The sequence below is a fragment of the Crocodylus siamensis genome, chromosome 15 (assembly GCF_052110815.1).
Source record: "Crocodylus siamensis isolate JL-2025a chromosome 15, ASM5211081v1, whole genome shotgun sequence".
NCBI classification, from domain to species: domain Eukaryota; kingdom Metazoa; phylum Chordata; order Crocodylia; family Crocodylidae; genus Crocodylus; species Crocodylus siamensis.
In genome coordinates, this window is record NC_143409.1 from 53,065,188 (window position 1) to 53,080,471 (window position 15,284).

General features: G+C 55.6%; 1 protein-coding gene across 2 annotated transcripts; it reads right to left on the reverse strand.

The window, feature by feature from the left end:
- Positions 1-3,224: 3,224 nt before the first annotated feature.
- LOC149852856 (H-2 class II histocompatibility antigen, E-S beta chain-like) lies at positions 3,225-14,751 on the reverse strand. 2 transcript variants are annotated; one of them, XM_090028202.1, is made up of 6 exons: positions 14,255-14,751; positions 13,583-13,838; positions 5,660-5,932; positions 4,759-5,040; positions 4,468-4,578; positions 3,225-4,098 (listed from the first exon to the last, which is right to left on the reverse strand). In XM_090028202.1, the coding sequence occupies exons 1-6, from the start codon at positions 14,351-14,353 to the stop codon at positions 4,085-4,087; spliced, it is 1,035 nt and encodes a 344-aa protein (XP_089884328.1). In that variant the 5' UTR covers positions 14,354-14,751; the 3' UTR covers positions 3,225-4,084. The 2 variants fall into 2 exon arrangements, with proteins under 2 accessions (XP_089884328.1, XP_089884330.1); XM_090028204.1 differs by lacking the exon at positions 4,468-4,578.
- Positions 14,752-15,284: the final 533 nt, after the last annotated feature.

Here is a 15,284-nt window from a genome sequence, read left to right on the forward strand (position 1 = left end):
GGTTTACCCTTTCCCCACCTTCATTAATGAGCCGTGTCTTACCATGAGAAACTGTATTGTGTGCTGATATTGGAGGGGAGTCTTGCCTTTGGACATTAGCCACAGCATCTCTGTGCCACTACCAAATCTCACAACCTGACTGGACACACTGAATAAGCCATTCCTGTATGAAAGACCCGCATGAATTGAGTTTAAAGATATGGGGAGTGGAGAGTCTAAAAGACATACTGGCTCCACCAAAAGGGACTCCAGCATTGTACATGTACACACACTATGGCCATAAAAGTTAGAAGTTTCTATACAAATGGAAGTGATATACCAGAGATTATTTTAGCCCGCAGTTGCCCCTGGAGGGAACATTTGATTTAAGTAAAATTGTTCATCTCAGCATAATAAAATATACCACAGACTCAGTGAGACACATTTTTTGGTTGGTATGAAGAAGCTTTCCAAAGACATCAAGAATCTCAAGTTTGGAGACTTAAGGACTCCCAAGAGAAACTGAAATCTCAGATAAAGGAATTAAAATGGAAAAGTGCACCAAAAGGGGCCCCCCATCAATAGTATCATCAGCACCAACACAACTTGATCCACAAATAACTGAGAATGAATCTGCAGAAGACAGAATTGATTTTCTTAATGTGCCACTCCCATATGAGTCCCAAGCACAATCTGAACCTGAAGAAGTCCAAAGTAACCAAATAGACTCTTCCAGCAGGATTAGCCCTCCTCACCAGGAAACTATCACTCAACAACCGTCACCTGCCCCCAGGGCATGCCCACGTCCACCAGTGGCATGGTGTCTGTCTCCTGAAATCTCAACCCCCTCATCTTGTTTAAGGTCTGGTACCCAGTATGGTCCAACCCCTTCTTTAAAATCAAAAAAGGCTCAGCTTATGCCTTTACGCCACCTTCCAGGGCAAGGTCCAAATGGGGAAACTACAAGCACAGTCCCTGTCCCCTGGACCCCAGGAGGTCTCCTAAACCTTATTAAACAATTTCCCAACATCAGGGAGGAACCCCAGAAATTTAGAGATGAATTGGAAATGAGATGTTGCTTAAGTTGTGCTGCCAAGCAAATGTGGAATAGCCCATCAACCAGAAATGAAGTATATAATTTGTATGTTGAAATAGCAGAAAGTAAAGAGAAAGAAAAACTAGAAGTTGAAGAGCTAATTGCTATAAATATCTAACTTGTTAGAAAAAAAAAAAAAGGAGGGAACATGGTAGTAAATTTACTCCAGCTTCTGGCCTGCTTGACTAGGAAAACAGACAAAGACCAGAAGCGCTGATACTGCTTACTTCAGTTACATGTTCTGAGATAAGGAATCCTGCATGCCTTATTACCCTGTGTACAAATGTTTCCTTTAAGTAAACTGCCTGCATGTCTGTGTGTAATTTATTATCGTTTTGGTTTCTCCAAGGTCTTATTTTTTTTCTCTTTCTCTGTCTTACGTATAAATATGCTTGTAAACTGAGTGGGAGGATTCCTTTGAACAAACAAGTGAGTGATTCCTCTTGCTGTATGGAATTCTCCCTGTGATCACAGTATAGCCCTAATTAAAGAAAAGTTGCCTCTGTCAGTTCTGATTCAACCACAAAGCGAAGTTTGATTTCTTCCACAGTGGGAAAAATGTGGGCATCAGTACTGGGCCTTAAATCCAGTGCCAACAGCAGGTTCCTGAGTTTTCCTATCTCCTCCAGGCATTGCTCTGTGCTGCTGCACTCCTTGATTACAGATTAGTCAGCCCCAAGGATTTGTCCAATTGGCCAAGACTCCCCTCACCCCTCTGCTGTCTGCACAAGGAAGAGGTAGTTATGTCACACACACACACACACACACACACACACACACACACACACACACACACAGTCCATGACTTGCTTCTAGGCACCAAACCAGGGAAAGGATACAGATACTGTATGGGGCAGGGGGGTGCCAGGTCTAGGTCCTCTACAGTGGGATTACAATGGAAGTGGGAAGACAGAACAACCTAAGAGGAGCAGAGCCAAGGTTTCAGAATCACAGAGAAGTGGAGCTGGAAGGGATCATCAGAGGTCACCTTTAGTCCAAGCCCCTGCCTGAGGCAGGACCAGCCCTGTCTAAACCAACCTAGACAAATCCATTATCAGACATTTCAGCAAAAGGAGGCAGTCAGCTCTGGCCTGCTCCAAAGAAAGCAGGAGAACCACGGCAGCCAACGCCCTGCTTCTATAACAAGTTGTTAATATACGCTCCAAATATCCCAGACAGAGGCCATGTTCCCTGTATAGAGGAGTGCAAACCACTGCCCCCCAGTCCATACCAACCTGAGTATGAGGCAAAATTCCTTCCTGTCCCCAAAAAGCATCACTGTGTAGCTGAGTGGAGGGACAAGACCCTCTAGGCAGGACCCTCTGGGTTTGAGTCCAGCCAATCCCCTATGGCAAAGGCAGAGCAGCAAACTGAGCTGCAGGGGTGGGTGCACCTTGGATCCCAGCTGCTTCCATGCTTCCCCACTCCCTGGTGGGAGAAGACCAAGCTGTGGGAGCCTTAAAGGACATTTTAACACCCCCAGAGCAGGTTAGAAACCCTACTTCCCCTCCATGACCACAGCCAGGTCCTCTCCCCTCCCTTTCCCACCTTTCCCATTCACAGCTGCTGCTTTCCCCATTTTCCCTGGATTGAGGGAAGCTTTGCAGCCACTTCTGCCCACTACAGCAGGGCTGTGCTCAAATGGGACAACAGCAGCAGTGGCCTGGGTGTTGGGTTCCCCCTGCTGCCTGGCCCAGTGGAAACAGGTGTGAGAAGGAGGATCTCCCCACCCATCACACTGCCCAAGCTGAGACCAACCCCCATGTGTCCCAGCTGAAGCTGGCAGAGCATCTCTAAAACATCCCACACTCTGGGACAGGAGTGAAAGCAGCAGCAGCAGATGAGGTAGGGGAGAGGATGTAACAGCATGGAGGGGAGTCTTACCTGCTTTGGGGGCTTTCAGTAAGTCCCAAGAGTTTCCAGTGTCATGGTTCAGTCTGAAAGGGTGGGGGAGGGAGGGTGTGCAGCCTTCCTACTGCACATCCTCCAGACTGGCACCTGCCTGAAATTGCCAGGCACACCTGCCCTAAGACCCTGAGAGACTCAGTGGTCCCAGGTGGGGGCAAATGGGGTACAAGCTCATGGCTCCTGCCTCTGGCATACAAGGAGTTGGGAGGTTGCTGCAGCAGAAGACTTTAATAAGGCTCAGAGTCCTGGCAAGGAGCAAGAGGGTGATCAACACAGCCTTGGTAGTGAGCACACAGCAGTGACAACTTCCATGACAGCAAAGTCCATTTCTCTATGTGATGGCTCCTGGTCCCCCACAATGCAGCCACAAGCTTGGTCATTACAAAGACATACTTAGATCCCAATGAGGCAAGAACCTGCATCCACCATCAGCCCATCACAGTGTCAGTTGGCTGGGCACTGAAACAAAGCCTGGGGTCCCATTCTGCCCTGAACCTCACAGTTTATTCACTGGCTTCTTCTGTTCTTGAATCAAGTCTTCAGTCCTTCTCAGGGCCCAGCACAGCTTCATCAGGAAACCCTTTGCAAGGGCATTGGGCATGGGTTGGCTGAGAAATGCTAGCTACACTTTCCTCCTCTCTGTCCCGCTTCTGGCTGGAGCCCCTGGACAAGAAGGGTGTCCAGGAAGAGTGGTGAGACAGGTCAGTAGTTATCACAGCCACCAGCTTCACTGCAGCCTCCCTGCCTACTTCAATCCCCAAACACCACATGGCTGCACTGCAGGGAGTGGACAGAGGGATTTCGAGTACAGATCTGCAGTTGGGCTGGGGCAGGAAAGGATCTGCAGTTGGGCTGGATCCATAGAGTCACCCCAGGGAACACAGATGTGGAGGGCATCTTCCCTCTCCCATGGGAAGGGGCAGCCCAGGACAGAGGTGGTGAGAGCACAAAAAAGAGACAGGGATATGAAAGGACCTCATGCCAGGGATTTGGCAGCTGGGCCAGGGCAGGGGGTGCTGGGGTGATCCCAAGATGTAGGAGAGATCCCAGGAGACTCTAGCTGGAGAATGATGCTAGACGCAGGCCCCAGAGCCTCCAGATCTATCTCAGGAGCCCTGCAAAGAGAGTGGGTAGAGATTACATTATCTGGGAGGTGCCAGGAACCTCAGGACTGGATCATCCACTTGACAGGCACCCTGCAACACCTCTTCTCAGTGTGTGTGGGAAAAGGGGGATCTACCAGGGGGAGTGTGGGGATCAAATGACCTGCAGGCTGGGGACAAGGCTCCAGGAAAACCAAAGGGAAACATGGACAGAGACTGGGATGAGGAAAAAGGGTCCTGCAGGGTCAGAGCTGCAACCCCTGTCTTGCCTAGAAACCAAAAAGAGCTGCTCTTCCCCATAGATGTAGGGCAACCCCACACACCAGGCCTTGGTGTAAGGCCATGGCCCCAGTGCTGCTGCCCCGTCCATGTCCCTCTCACCGTTTTTTTTCCTCAAGTAGACGAGGAGTCCCAGAGCCAGGAAGATCAGCCCCAGCACAAAGCCCCCGACCCCGGTCAGCATCTTGCTCCTGCCTGAGTCCAACTGCGCCTCTGGGGGAACCAGAGATTAGGGGGTGGGGAGGGGCTCAGTCTGAGCTCCTGCCCCTGCTCACACCCCTGCCCTCTGCCCTCAGGGGGAAGAGGCTGTCACCTGGAACCGCCCCTTAGGGACCGCAGACATGGAAAAGGGCAGAGGGGATCAAAGGCTGCCCCAGGCTCCCCGTTCCTTACCCCAGAGCACGGTGATGGGGCCCGGCAGGCTGCTGTGCTCCACCTGGCAGGTGTAGACGTCCCCGCTCCGGGGGGGCATTTCCAGCATCACCTGGATTTGGAAGGTCCAGTCTCCGTTCTGCATCAGCTCCGTGGACACCACTCCGGCCGTCTGCTCCTGCCCATTCTTCAACCATTTGACCTCGATCCCGCCGGGGTAAAACCCCGTCACAGAGCAAATCAGTGCATCCGGGTGGGCCTGGGCCTCTGATTTTGCTGGGGAGACTTTCACCTTGGGCTTCACTGGGGCAGAGGAAAGACAGATAGAAGGAGGGAAGGATCTGGGAAAGGGAAACCCTCCCTTAAACAAAGGCCGTTTCCCCATCCCCTCCCCATCCCACCCTCCAAATTATCTCCACCTCGGACTGTTGTCACTCTACGCAGGATCTTGCCAGAAAGCAAAAAAAGGGAAATCAGGTTCTGGTTGCTCCCAGTGAGAGCAGAGACAAGGGCTGTTAGACTTGGAGCAAAGGGATAAAGCCTGTTCTATTATCTTTATTTAAATCCAGTGTTTTTACTCCATTTTCTCATGGATGAAGATTTGCTTTCTGAAAACCAATCTTCATATTTATTTGGAATTTCAAAATCCATCTGGACTGATGCTTCCTAAGATGCTAAAATTAAAAGATAAGGATCCCCCGAAGACTTTAAATAAGGAAAAGGGCACCGAATAAAGGTGTCCATATCTCCCCCATCCCCCATGTGCCTTGCCCCTGTCACCTGTGTAGGTGGAAGTGGGTGTCTCTGGGCACAGCCCAAGACCACAGTGAGCAGGGGACTGTGGGGAGCTACAGCATGAGTTTTGGCTGTATCCCCCAACCTCTATGAGGACAACAAAGACCCCAGGAATCCAGGGACTCACCTCTGCGGCCAAGCACGTGGACTTGCTCAGCCACCCCATAGTTGCGCCGGCAGAGGCTGTCCACTGCACCCCGGGTGTACTCCAACTCCTCCTTCTGGCTGTTCCAGTGCGTGGCATCAGGCTGACCCAACACAGTGTCAGCCACAAACACACCAACATCGCTGTCGAAGTGAACGTACTGCTGCTGGTCCCACATGAACTTCACCACAAACCTCACCCGCTGGGACCCATTTGTGTAGAGACACTCAGCCTTCCCCTGCAACAGGAAATGCTCTGGGGAGAAGCGGGGTGCAGACAAGACACAGGTCAGGAACTTCCCCAGCCACAGCGTGGCTCCTACTGGGCATAGGGACAAAGTTGTGTGGGGCATCTCCAGGCCCCCCTGCGGTGACTCCACTGTCTGCTTCTGGCAGGATCCAACCCCTCCTGCCCCACACCTTGGCATGGCCCTGCTACTCCCTCCCATCTCTGACCGCCACCACTGAACCCTCCCACCCCAGCTGCAGCGTACCCAGGAAGCAGTCATCTCTCCAGGGGAGACCTCACTGCTCCCCACCTGTCTACTGCCCTTCTCTGAAGCAGCCCTGCTTCCCCTTCCTGCTGCCCCCTGCACTGCCGTGATGCTGGCTGCTTCCCCACCCAAGAGACCCTGATGCTCCCATCCACTCCCATCAATCTCTGCTACCTCTTGAACCCAAACCAGGGGGATCTGCTGTCTCTGCCCAGCTTCTGCCCTTCCCCGCCACCTCTTGCTCCTGCCCCTGCAACAGTGTTGTGATCCTGCTGCCCATGGCCACCTCCTTCCCTACCACATCGGAGACCCTACTGGTGTACCATGAACTAAACTAAGTTAGCTGATGTTAACATAGAGTGTAATAGTAGTGAAATGTAACCATGTTAGTCTTGTCCTGTAAGCAACTTGAAAACTTCATTTTGCATCCTTTTGCTTGACATAAGTGAATGAACTTTGCATACCTTTTATGTATGAGGGTGGGTAAAAGGGTGAATGGTGAGAGAATGGCATACAGATGGAAGAAGAAGATGTAAATGCTTATGTAAGCAACAAGGCACTAAATGTAAGTTACCAGTTAGTAAACTAATAAATGGCTGAAATTTTTCTTTTTAGGCCTAGGGCACAAAGAAGATAATGAGAAGGAATGCACCCACCCTGCCAGATAGCCAGCAAGAACACTTCAAGGCTGAGATAAGCTGAAGACAAAAGAAGAAGAACCACAAAAACAGAAGCTGGATATGGAAAAACCCCAAAGCACTGAAACAAAGGATGCCAATCCCTATAAAAAAGCACTTTGAAAATGCCAAGTTGGGTAAGTCTCTTTCTATACTGCTTTTTCATTGGAGCACAGATGCCACTGTTCACCCTGCTCCAACTGTTACCTTCAAATCTGCTATCTTCAAATCATCATTGTCTATTCAATAAGTCCAGGTTGGCCACCCTGGGCAAAACATTGAGCAACTATTGCTAGTAACTATATCTAGTGTATGTGTAGATGGAATGGTTGTTTTTTGTATGTGTATGCCTGTGTGTAATGATGTGTATGATGATTTGGGTGTGTTTGTATGACTGGTGTGTCTGAACCTCTATGTCTAACTCAGGTAATCAATAAACATGGCACCTTGCCTTATCCCCCTTTATAAAGTCTCACTCATGATTTGAGCAATTAGCAATTTAAGTAACACTTCCCCCACCCATCTGTCCTCTGCCTCTGCTCCACCAGGGCGAACCCACTAGTCCACATCACCTCCTCCCCCTTTGGTGCCTCCACAACATGGTCTGTGGGTACCCATCCCCCCAGCACTCTCCAACCCCTGCCCAAGACAAGGCTCCATGGGGGTCACAAGTCTCTGCTCACCTGGGGATTCCATGCAATGAGCCATGTGGGTTCTCAGCATCACTAGTGTCACCAGCACAGCCCCAGCCCAACAGCTTCCAGCCCCCAGCCTCTCACCTGTCCCCATCACTGTGCAGGAAACAGAGCTGAAAAAACATCAGTTCCCCCCCAAATGAGAACTTCTCTGCCCAGATCTGAGCATCAACTCCCCAAGATACTAACCCAGCCCTGGGGATGGGACAGCCCCTGCCAAGGGGACCACTTAAAAATGAGAATGGGTAGCATCATCTGTCACCAGGCAGAGCCAGGCTCAGAAAGACTCCACCACATGCTTTTTCCTGCTGTCTCAAAATACCAGTGTCTGGGGTGTGTCATAGTTTCATAGTGCTTAGGATGGGAAGATACCTAAACAGATCAAGTCCAACTCCCTGCCCCAGGCAGGAATGAGTGTGGGGTCATAACACCCCAGAAAAATATATGTCCAGCCTCCTTTTGAAGATGCCCAGGGTAGGAGAGAGCACCACCTCCCTTGGGAGTCCATTCCAGAGCTTGACAGCCCGAACTGTAAAGTAATGTCTTCTGATATTGTTAGGGGCTCCCTCCCTTCCCAAAAGAGGTAGGTGATTAACCCACAAGTTACACGCCACATAAAACCCAAGTGCCACTCTTTATTATGAAGAAAAATCAATAATAGACACAGAAATCATTACAACAAGCCTCTGAGCTGCAAGAGCGTCGGGCTGGAGGAAAGGCACTCCACACCCTATCCCCTGTTATTACCCGATAGGTCTCGGGAACCCCACCCTGCATCCAGGGTGGCAAGACTACCTCCTTTATCAGGTCCTCAGCCTTGTCCTCCCCAAAGTAATTCCACTTGGGACCCAACTCTACTCATCTTAAGTACTTTTCCTCCCCTGTTACCTTCCCCAGGAGGGGGGAGTTCACTTTCAGCTTCACTGCCTTTTCTGGGATTAAAGCCAAGCTGTTATCTCACTTTGGAAGCTATTATTTTTCAAATTTAGAGTTGCTATCTTTGCACCCTGCTAGGCCTGGGACTTTCCAGGGCAGAGGGTTGGTGCAGCAGGGCACTGAGCTGCCTACTATTTGTGGGATAGTAAGTAAGCAGCCCAGCTGCTAGTTGCTAGGGCAAACAGTGGGAGTCAGCTGACCGGAAGGGGCAGGGCCTGGCTCCTATATAACTCCCAAGCTGAGGCCAGGCGGGAGGGCGCTGCCTGCGACCAAAGGAGAAGGGAGCTCTGCCCTGAGTGAAAAAGAAGAAAGGCCTGAATGTGGGTGTAGCTGGTGATACGGGTGAGAGGGAGCACTTGTGGTGTGGCTCAGAGGATGTTTTAGCCGTGAGGCCTGAATATGAGTTATAACACAGAGGCTTGTGTTTTGTTGTGTTGATATACTGGAGGTTCGGGTGAGGCTATAATGGGATGGGGAGGCCTTACAGGGGAACCACGTCGGAGTGGGGACCCCAGCCCCAGAGAGAGGAGGCAGCATTGCTGAGAAGCCACAGAGAGTGGGCAGGAGAGACAGATGAATGTCCAGTCCATCAGCAAGGCTGGGGGTGTGGTACAGGGGTAGGAGCCATGCATGGCCCAAGAGTCGGGGGGGGTACCTGAACACCCATACCGAACACCGGTCTGGCAGACAGCAAGAATGGTAGCCATGAGGATGAAGGGCAGCCTCCCTATGATCAAATTATAAGATCAAAGACGTGGCGGACGAGATTCTGAGGGTGCTTGGAGCACACTTGGCACGGTACAGAGAGAGGGCCTAGGGGCAGCACGGTGACCCTAGGATGCCATCCTGCTATACTTGGTTTAGGGCAGTTCCCCTTTTCTCTTCTTTATTAGCAAGCTGCAGCAGATGCATTAGGTCATGGCCCCCCAGTTCCACGAAACTCACCCCCAGCCTTCAGGGTGTCAGGTTGGCCTCCTCCCAGAGGCCTCCTCAGGTTAGGCCTGTCTTGGGCCTGAAAGATGTCCAGCCTGAACCTCCTCTCTAAAAGGGCTCCCCCAGCACCAACTCTAACACCAAAGCAGCGCCTGGATGGTGCTGGATAGCAGTGTCTGGATGGTGCTAGATACTGGGAAAGCCCAGGGGCAAGCCAACCCCAAAGCAGAGAGCCCTGCCAAGTACCCGGGACATTGACTTGATAGATCTGCCAGTCACGTAGGCAGAGGGAGCAGGTTCCCCCCTCCCTCAGGACTGCAGCCAGCTCAGGTTACCTAAAGGGACAGGCTGAGGTGTGAATCCTCTGTGCTGGCCCATCTAATCACATAGTCACAGGGCAGAGATTTTGGGGAGAAACCAAGGTGGCTTTCTGCCACAGGCTCCTCCACTGCGTGTCCCTGGCACACCAACACGTACAAGTTGCAGTTGTGGATGTTTTTGGCACTCTGCCCAAAAATCCTGCCGACCCCTGCCTTAGGCTGTGTCTAGAGGAGCGCTGCTGTGCAGTATGTGGTGCTACAGACTTATCTGCTGTGCCACGTACTGCACATTCAGGCATTTCTTGCACCTTGTTGCTTGGGGGAGGAGGGCACAGGGGATTTCCTCGGGTCAAAAAATCCTGCACAGAAAACAAGCAGCATGGTGCACGTGCAGGCAGCATGAATAACCAGAGATTGGTGGCCCAAGCCACACTCTGGCTGACAACTGGCTACAGCTTCCCTCGCCCCCATGACAGGCTGCTGGGGCCAGCACAGTTGCTGCCACCATATCCCCGACCCCACCCGGGGTAACATGGTGGGTATGTAGGGAAATAAGAGAAAGGGAAGAGACAGAAAGAAAAAGGAGAGCAGAGAGAGAACCAGACACACGCACACAGAGAACCATGTGCACAAACACACAGACCCAGAACACACCCACACCAGACACATGCACACACACATCCAGAACCAGACATGTGTGTGCACACAGACACACAGAACCAGATGCATGGGTGCATGGAGCTGGGCTCCATGGCTGCAGGACAAAGTCTGACCTAACAATGCCCTGGTACCGCTGGAGCCCCTGTGCTTCTCCAGGGAGCCAGCCCCCAGGCCGCAGCCAGCCCCGAGTCTGCCCATGAGCTCAACCACGCACCCACCCCGCACAACTAAACTCTTGGCAACGGGCAGCGCCAGCCTCATCCTGGCATGGGGCTGGGCCGGGGCTGGGCTCAGAGTGGGTGGGAGTCAGGTGGGCTGAGCTGCAAGCCCTGCTGCAAGCAGCCTGGGCTCCGTGGTTGGCAGCAGCTCCCAGAGCCTGGGCCGGCTGCAGTTGGGAGGCTGAAACACCTGCTCCGGGCCCCGGCATCAGCTCCATACCTGTGGATGCATACGCACCTCGGAGCAGATGGAGGGGATAGGGTCTGAGGCAGCACATCCCTCCTGCTGTCCGCTCTGAGGTGCACCTGCAGTCACTGCCCACATGGAGCTGATGCCAGGGCTGTGCAGCCTGCTGCAACTGCCCAGAGCCCAGGCTGGCTACTACCAGCTGCGCCGGGCTCCAGAGCCCAGTCATCAGATCTGTGCCGGCAGTGGGGCTGCTCCAAGTGTCAGCCTGGGGATGCTCTAAGTGTCCCCTGCCAGCCCGGGTCTGGCACCCAGGGAAGTCTGGACCTCCCCCAGCTGCTTCTGGGGAGGGGAGTGGGGGAGGCCAGGCAGAAGCAGCCCTGAACTGAACAGCTGTAGATGCACATTGGGACGTGTGCCTGGGCGCAAATAAAACACACCTGAATTTCCAGTGTAGAAAATTCAAACACATGAATTGCCCATGTTGACATATCCACAGGGAAGCTTTCTCTGTATCCTAGGGGCATCAGCAGATGCAACAACTGTATCTGTGTCAACTACTAGGGAAACAAGTGGTTGTGATGTAACTGCTGTAACCTGGGCATGATCCCATGGAGCTAAGAGCATAGTGAAGCAATGGCAGAGTTAACCCCCATTTCATGCAAGGTTCAAGATCACCAGTTTGGCTACACTGCATAACAAGGTGGCTACCAGCTCAGAGATGCCCCAGGACCACCCTGGCCCAAGGGTAGAGCATGTGTTCCCTGGGTATCACTGGGCTTCTCCAACCTGTCCTTTCCTAATTACATGTTTCCACCGCTCAGGCTGAGGGTGATACCGGTCCTTTCCAGGGCATATTAGTTTAAGTTGGGGCCCCACGGGAGTCTCAATCCAAAGGGCTGTGACAACTGGTGGAAACGGCCTTGTCACAGCTCCCCGTGTCTCAGATCAGAGTCCCCTGAAGGTGCCCCCAAAAGCAGTAGCATTTCTGAGAGCAGATGTAGTGCAGGCTTAGGCAGAGAAAGGGTTAATTCTGAGGAGTCAGCCCCAGGGTCCAGGTGAGGCTGGAGGGAAGGGAGAAGAGCTCCAGATACAGGGACGGGCGCCAGGAGAGCGGGGCTGGAGAATCACGCTGGGCAAGGCCGGCCCTGACGCTGCAGGATCTAACTGAGGAGCCCTGCGGGGAGAGAGGGGAGACGTCAGCACGGGGCAGGGACTAGCGGCCCTGGGGAAGGGCCACGGGGGGTCTGACAGGGGCCAGGGCCTCTCTAGAGGCTCATTGGCAGCCTCCGGGTGGGGGGAGGCTTTTGTAGGTCCCAGGATGCTCTGACCCTGGGAGTAGCTCTAGGTGTGGCCTGAATGGCAGTAATGAGGGCGATGCAGACTCCTCCTCTTCCTCACTGCAAACGCTCCATGCTCCAGCTCCCACCCGTGCTGGGCTGGGCAAGTGCTGGGGGGAAAGGGCAGGGGCACCCGCTCCATGGGCCCCCTGTGCAGGCTGTGGTCCCTGAGGGGGCGGGGGGAACAGCATGGCTGGGGGGGTTGTGGTTTCGTAGTGAGGGGTACTGACATGTCAGGGCTGCTCAGCAGCACAAAGCAGCAGGGACAGGTGAGGAGGGGGCGGCTGCCTCTGGACCCACATCCTGGTGAGTGAAGGGGGCAGGAGAAGCTCGGATTTTCCAGTACCAAAATCAAGTACCAAAATATAGAGGTATTTAGATTGTATTTTATTGTAATGACTGAGGTTTCCAAATTGGTTTAAAACTGTAAATATCTCAATAACCCTTGTGTGCAGCTGACACCTCTATATACAGGGGAGTTTCATTTTAGTCATGGAAAAATGTGGATTCGGGGCTTTTTAATCACAGAAGCTGGGATTTTTAAACACAGGACAACCGGACCCCTGCTCATCAGGATGAGTTTCCTGTTATCCCCTGAACGCAGCGACTTGCCCCACACCCAGAGCAACAAGCTTGTCTTCTAGGAGAGGAGCGAGACCCTTCTGGTTTTCTGCCCTGCTGGAAATGGGACGTTCCCCAGGATCTGGGCAGGCAAAGCTGTCTGGGCCCCAGGAAACCCCCAGCTGTGGTGCCCCCTCCCAGACAGCAGGGACCTGCCCCCACCCCGGGGAAAAGCTCCACAGGGCTGAGCTCCCTGGGTCCTGCCTGTGGCGCAAGTGCCCCTGCCTGGAGCCCCCGAAGGGCCTTGGGCAAAGCTCCTTGCAGTGACTGGTGTCTGGGGCAGGGAGCGCTGATCTCTGTCCCTGGTGGGTGCTGCGCAGCCTGCCCCCGGGCCCAGGAGTGTCCCTGCAGCTGCCCCATGGCCGTGACCCTGCAGTGTGACAGTGTGACCCCTAATTACAGCCCTGCACCCACCACCTGCCCCCCCGGGATCTGCACTCCCACCTCCTCGTGTGCCCCCCCATGTGATTTCTTTCCCCTCCCAGTCACACCTGCCCCTTCCCCTGCCCGCGCACCGACGCAGCGCTGCCCCTGCCCTGTCGGCGTGGGGGGGCTGTGGGGGCAGCTGCAGCTCCTGCCCCTGCCCCTCCCCCACCGCCTCCCTGCCCCCGGGGAAGGCGCCCGACCCCCGTGACACCACGCTGCACCCAGTGCCACGGACCTGCTCGGGCGGGGGTCAGACCCCGCCGGGCGCGCGGTGATGACGTCCCCGGCGCCCGCAGGGGGAGGGGCTGTGGGCGAGCACCCCGGGGCCTGGCCCCGCCCCCCCACCACACGCACCGCCCCCACCCCCTCTGCCCCCAGCGACGGCCCCAGGGGACTCACCGCTGCGGCTGATCCCCAGGCCTTGCTCAAACACCCCGTAGTTGTGTCGGCAGAACCTGTCCACTTCGCGCAGTTGGTACTCCGTCCCCTCCTTCTGGCTGTTCCAGGACTTGGCCCACGCCTCCCCCAGCTCCGTGTCAGCCACCCACACGCCCACGTCGCTGTCGAAGTGAGAGTACTGCTGCCGGTCCCAGATGTCCCGGGACAGATACCTCACGCGCCCGGAGCCGTTGGTGTAGTGATACTCCTGCTTGCCCTGGAGGAGGAAATTCTCTGCGGTGGGGGGTAGAGGAAGTGCTCTGGGGCGGGGGACAGCGCGAGGCGGGTCAGGGCCCCCCAGCGCAGACCCCCGGGGGGCAGAGTGCCCGGGCAGTCACTGCTCTGGGACCGCCCCCCGCCCCCCGCCATCTGTCCCCCTCCCGCCCCCCCGGGCTGCCCGGCTCCCCCCCACCCCGCCCCCACCAGTGACCCCCACCTCAGACCACTGCCCGTGCAGCCCCCGGTGTCCATCGGGGGTGTCACTGCCCCCAGCACTGCCCCGGCCGTGCACTGCGGGTCCCTCCGCACCCCCCAGACACCCCTGCCCCTAGCCCCGGGGATCATTTCCCCGCGCAGAAAAGCCCCGAGCTGCGCAGCTCCGGGCCCTGCCGGCCCCCCCCGCGCCCTGCTCACCAGGGGGCTCCGTGCAATGGGCCACGCGGGTCCCCAGCACCACCAGTGTCGCCAGCACAGCCCCCGCCCAGCGGCCCCCGGTGTCCCAGCGGCCCCCATCGCGGCGCAGAACAGAGCTGCCACCCCTCGATGTCCGACAGTGAGACGTGCTCTGCCCCGCTCTGAGCAGCAGCCCCGCCACGCTGCCCCACCCCGGGGACAGCCCCTCGCCACCCCGGGGACCAGTCAGCATCGGGGCGGAGCAGCGTCATCTGTCGCCGGGTGCAGCCGGGCTCAGGGGGCCCCGCGCCACACTTGTCCCTGCTGCAGCAGAGTCGGTGCCTGCCCCCGCACCGCCCTGCCCCGGGGCAGCTGGAGGGTGCTGGAGGGAGGGGAGCCCAGGGCCCACATCCACAGAGGGGCACGTTTTGCTCCCGGGGCCCCACCCCAGGGGGAAGCCCCGTCTCCAGGGCTCAGCCACCCCCGGGCTCCCTCAGCTCATCTCCCAGATGGTTCCCAATCCCCGACTTCTCCCCTCCCCTCTGCACTTCCCCCCACACCCTGTGCCCCAGACAGGGCCGTTCCCCCCACGGCACACGGGGAGCTGAGCCCCAGAGCCGGGCAGTGCTGCGCAGTGCGGTACACGGGGCATCTGGGGCAAGGTCAGGATCCGCACGCCCGAGTCCCAGGCAACCTTCAGGACTGTGCCCCCATCTGCTCCCCCTGCCCCTCTGCCCAGCCTGCTGTAACCACCCAGCCCTGCAGACAGAGGTGCAACTGGGTGCTGAGGGCGGGCAGGATGGGTGCGCATTGAGGAGTCCCAACCCCCCTGTGCACAGAGGGACTAGAGAGGGGTGCAGGGCTGCAGGGCTTTGGTCCCTGGGACCTGACTGGGACTGGTGAAAGGCAGGGCCCCGTGTCCCATCTCCCCTGAGCCCCATGCATGGCACCTGCTGTCTGGGGATATTTCCCTGAAGTGCATTCACTACTCGTGGTGGGGAGGGGGCAGCGTTGGCAGGTTCAGGTCTGGAGGAGGAGCAGGGCAAAGGGG

What these genes read in the sequence shown, in the direction of transcription:
- LOC149852856 (XM_090028202.1), bottom strand. Translation starts at nt 14,353, where the DNA reads ATGGGGGCCGCTGGGACACCGGGGGCCGCTGGGCGGGGGCTGTGCTGG. An exon ending in CCATTGCACGGAGCCCCCTG is followed by an intron (nt 13,839 to 14,254) that starts GTGAGCAGGGCG and finishes TTCCTCCTCCAG; the next exon opens with GGCAAGCAGGAGTATCACTA. An exon ending in CCTGGGGATCAGCCGCAGCG is followed by an intron (nt 5,933 to 13,582) that starts GTGAGTCCCCTG and finishes GCTTCTCCCCAG; the next exon opens with AGCATTTCCTGTTGCAGGGG.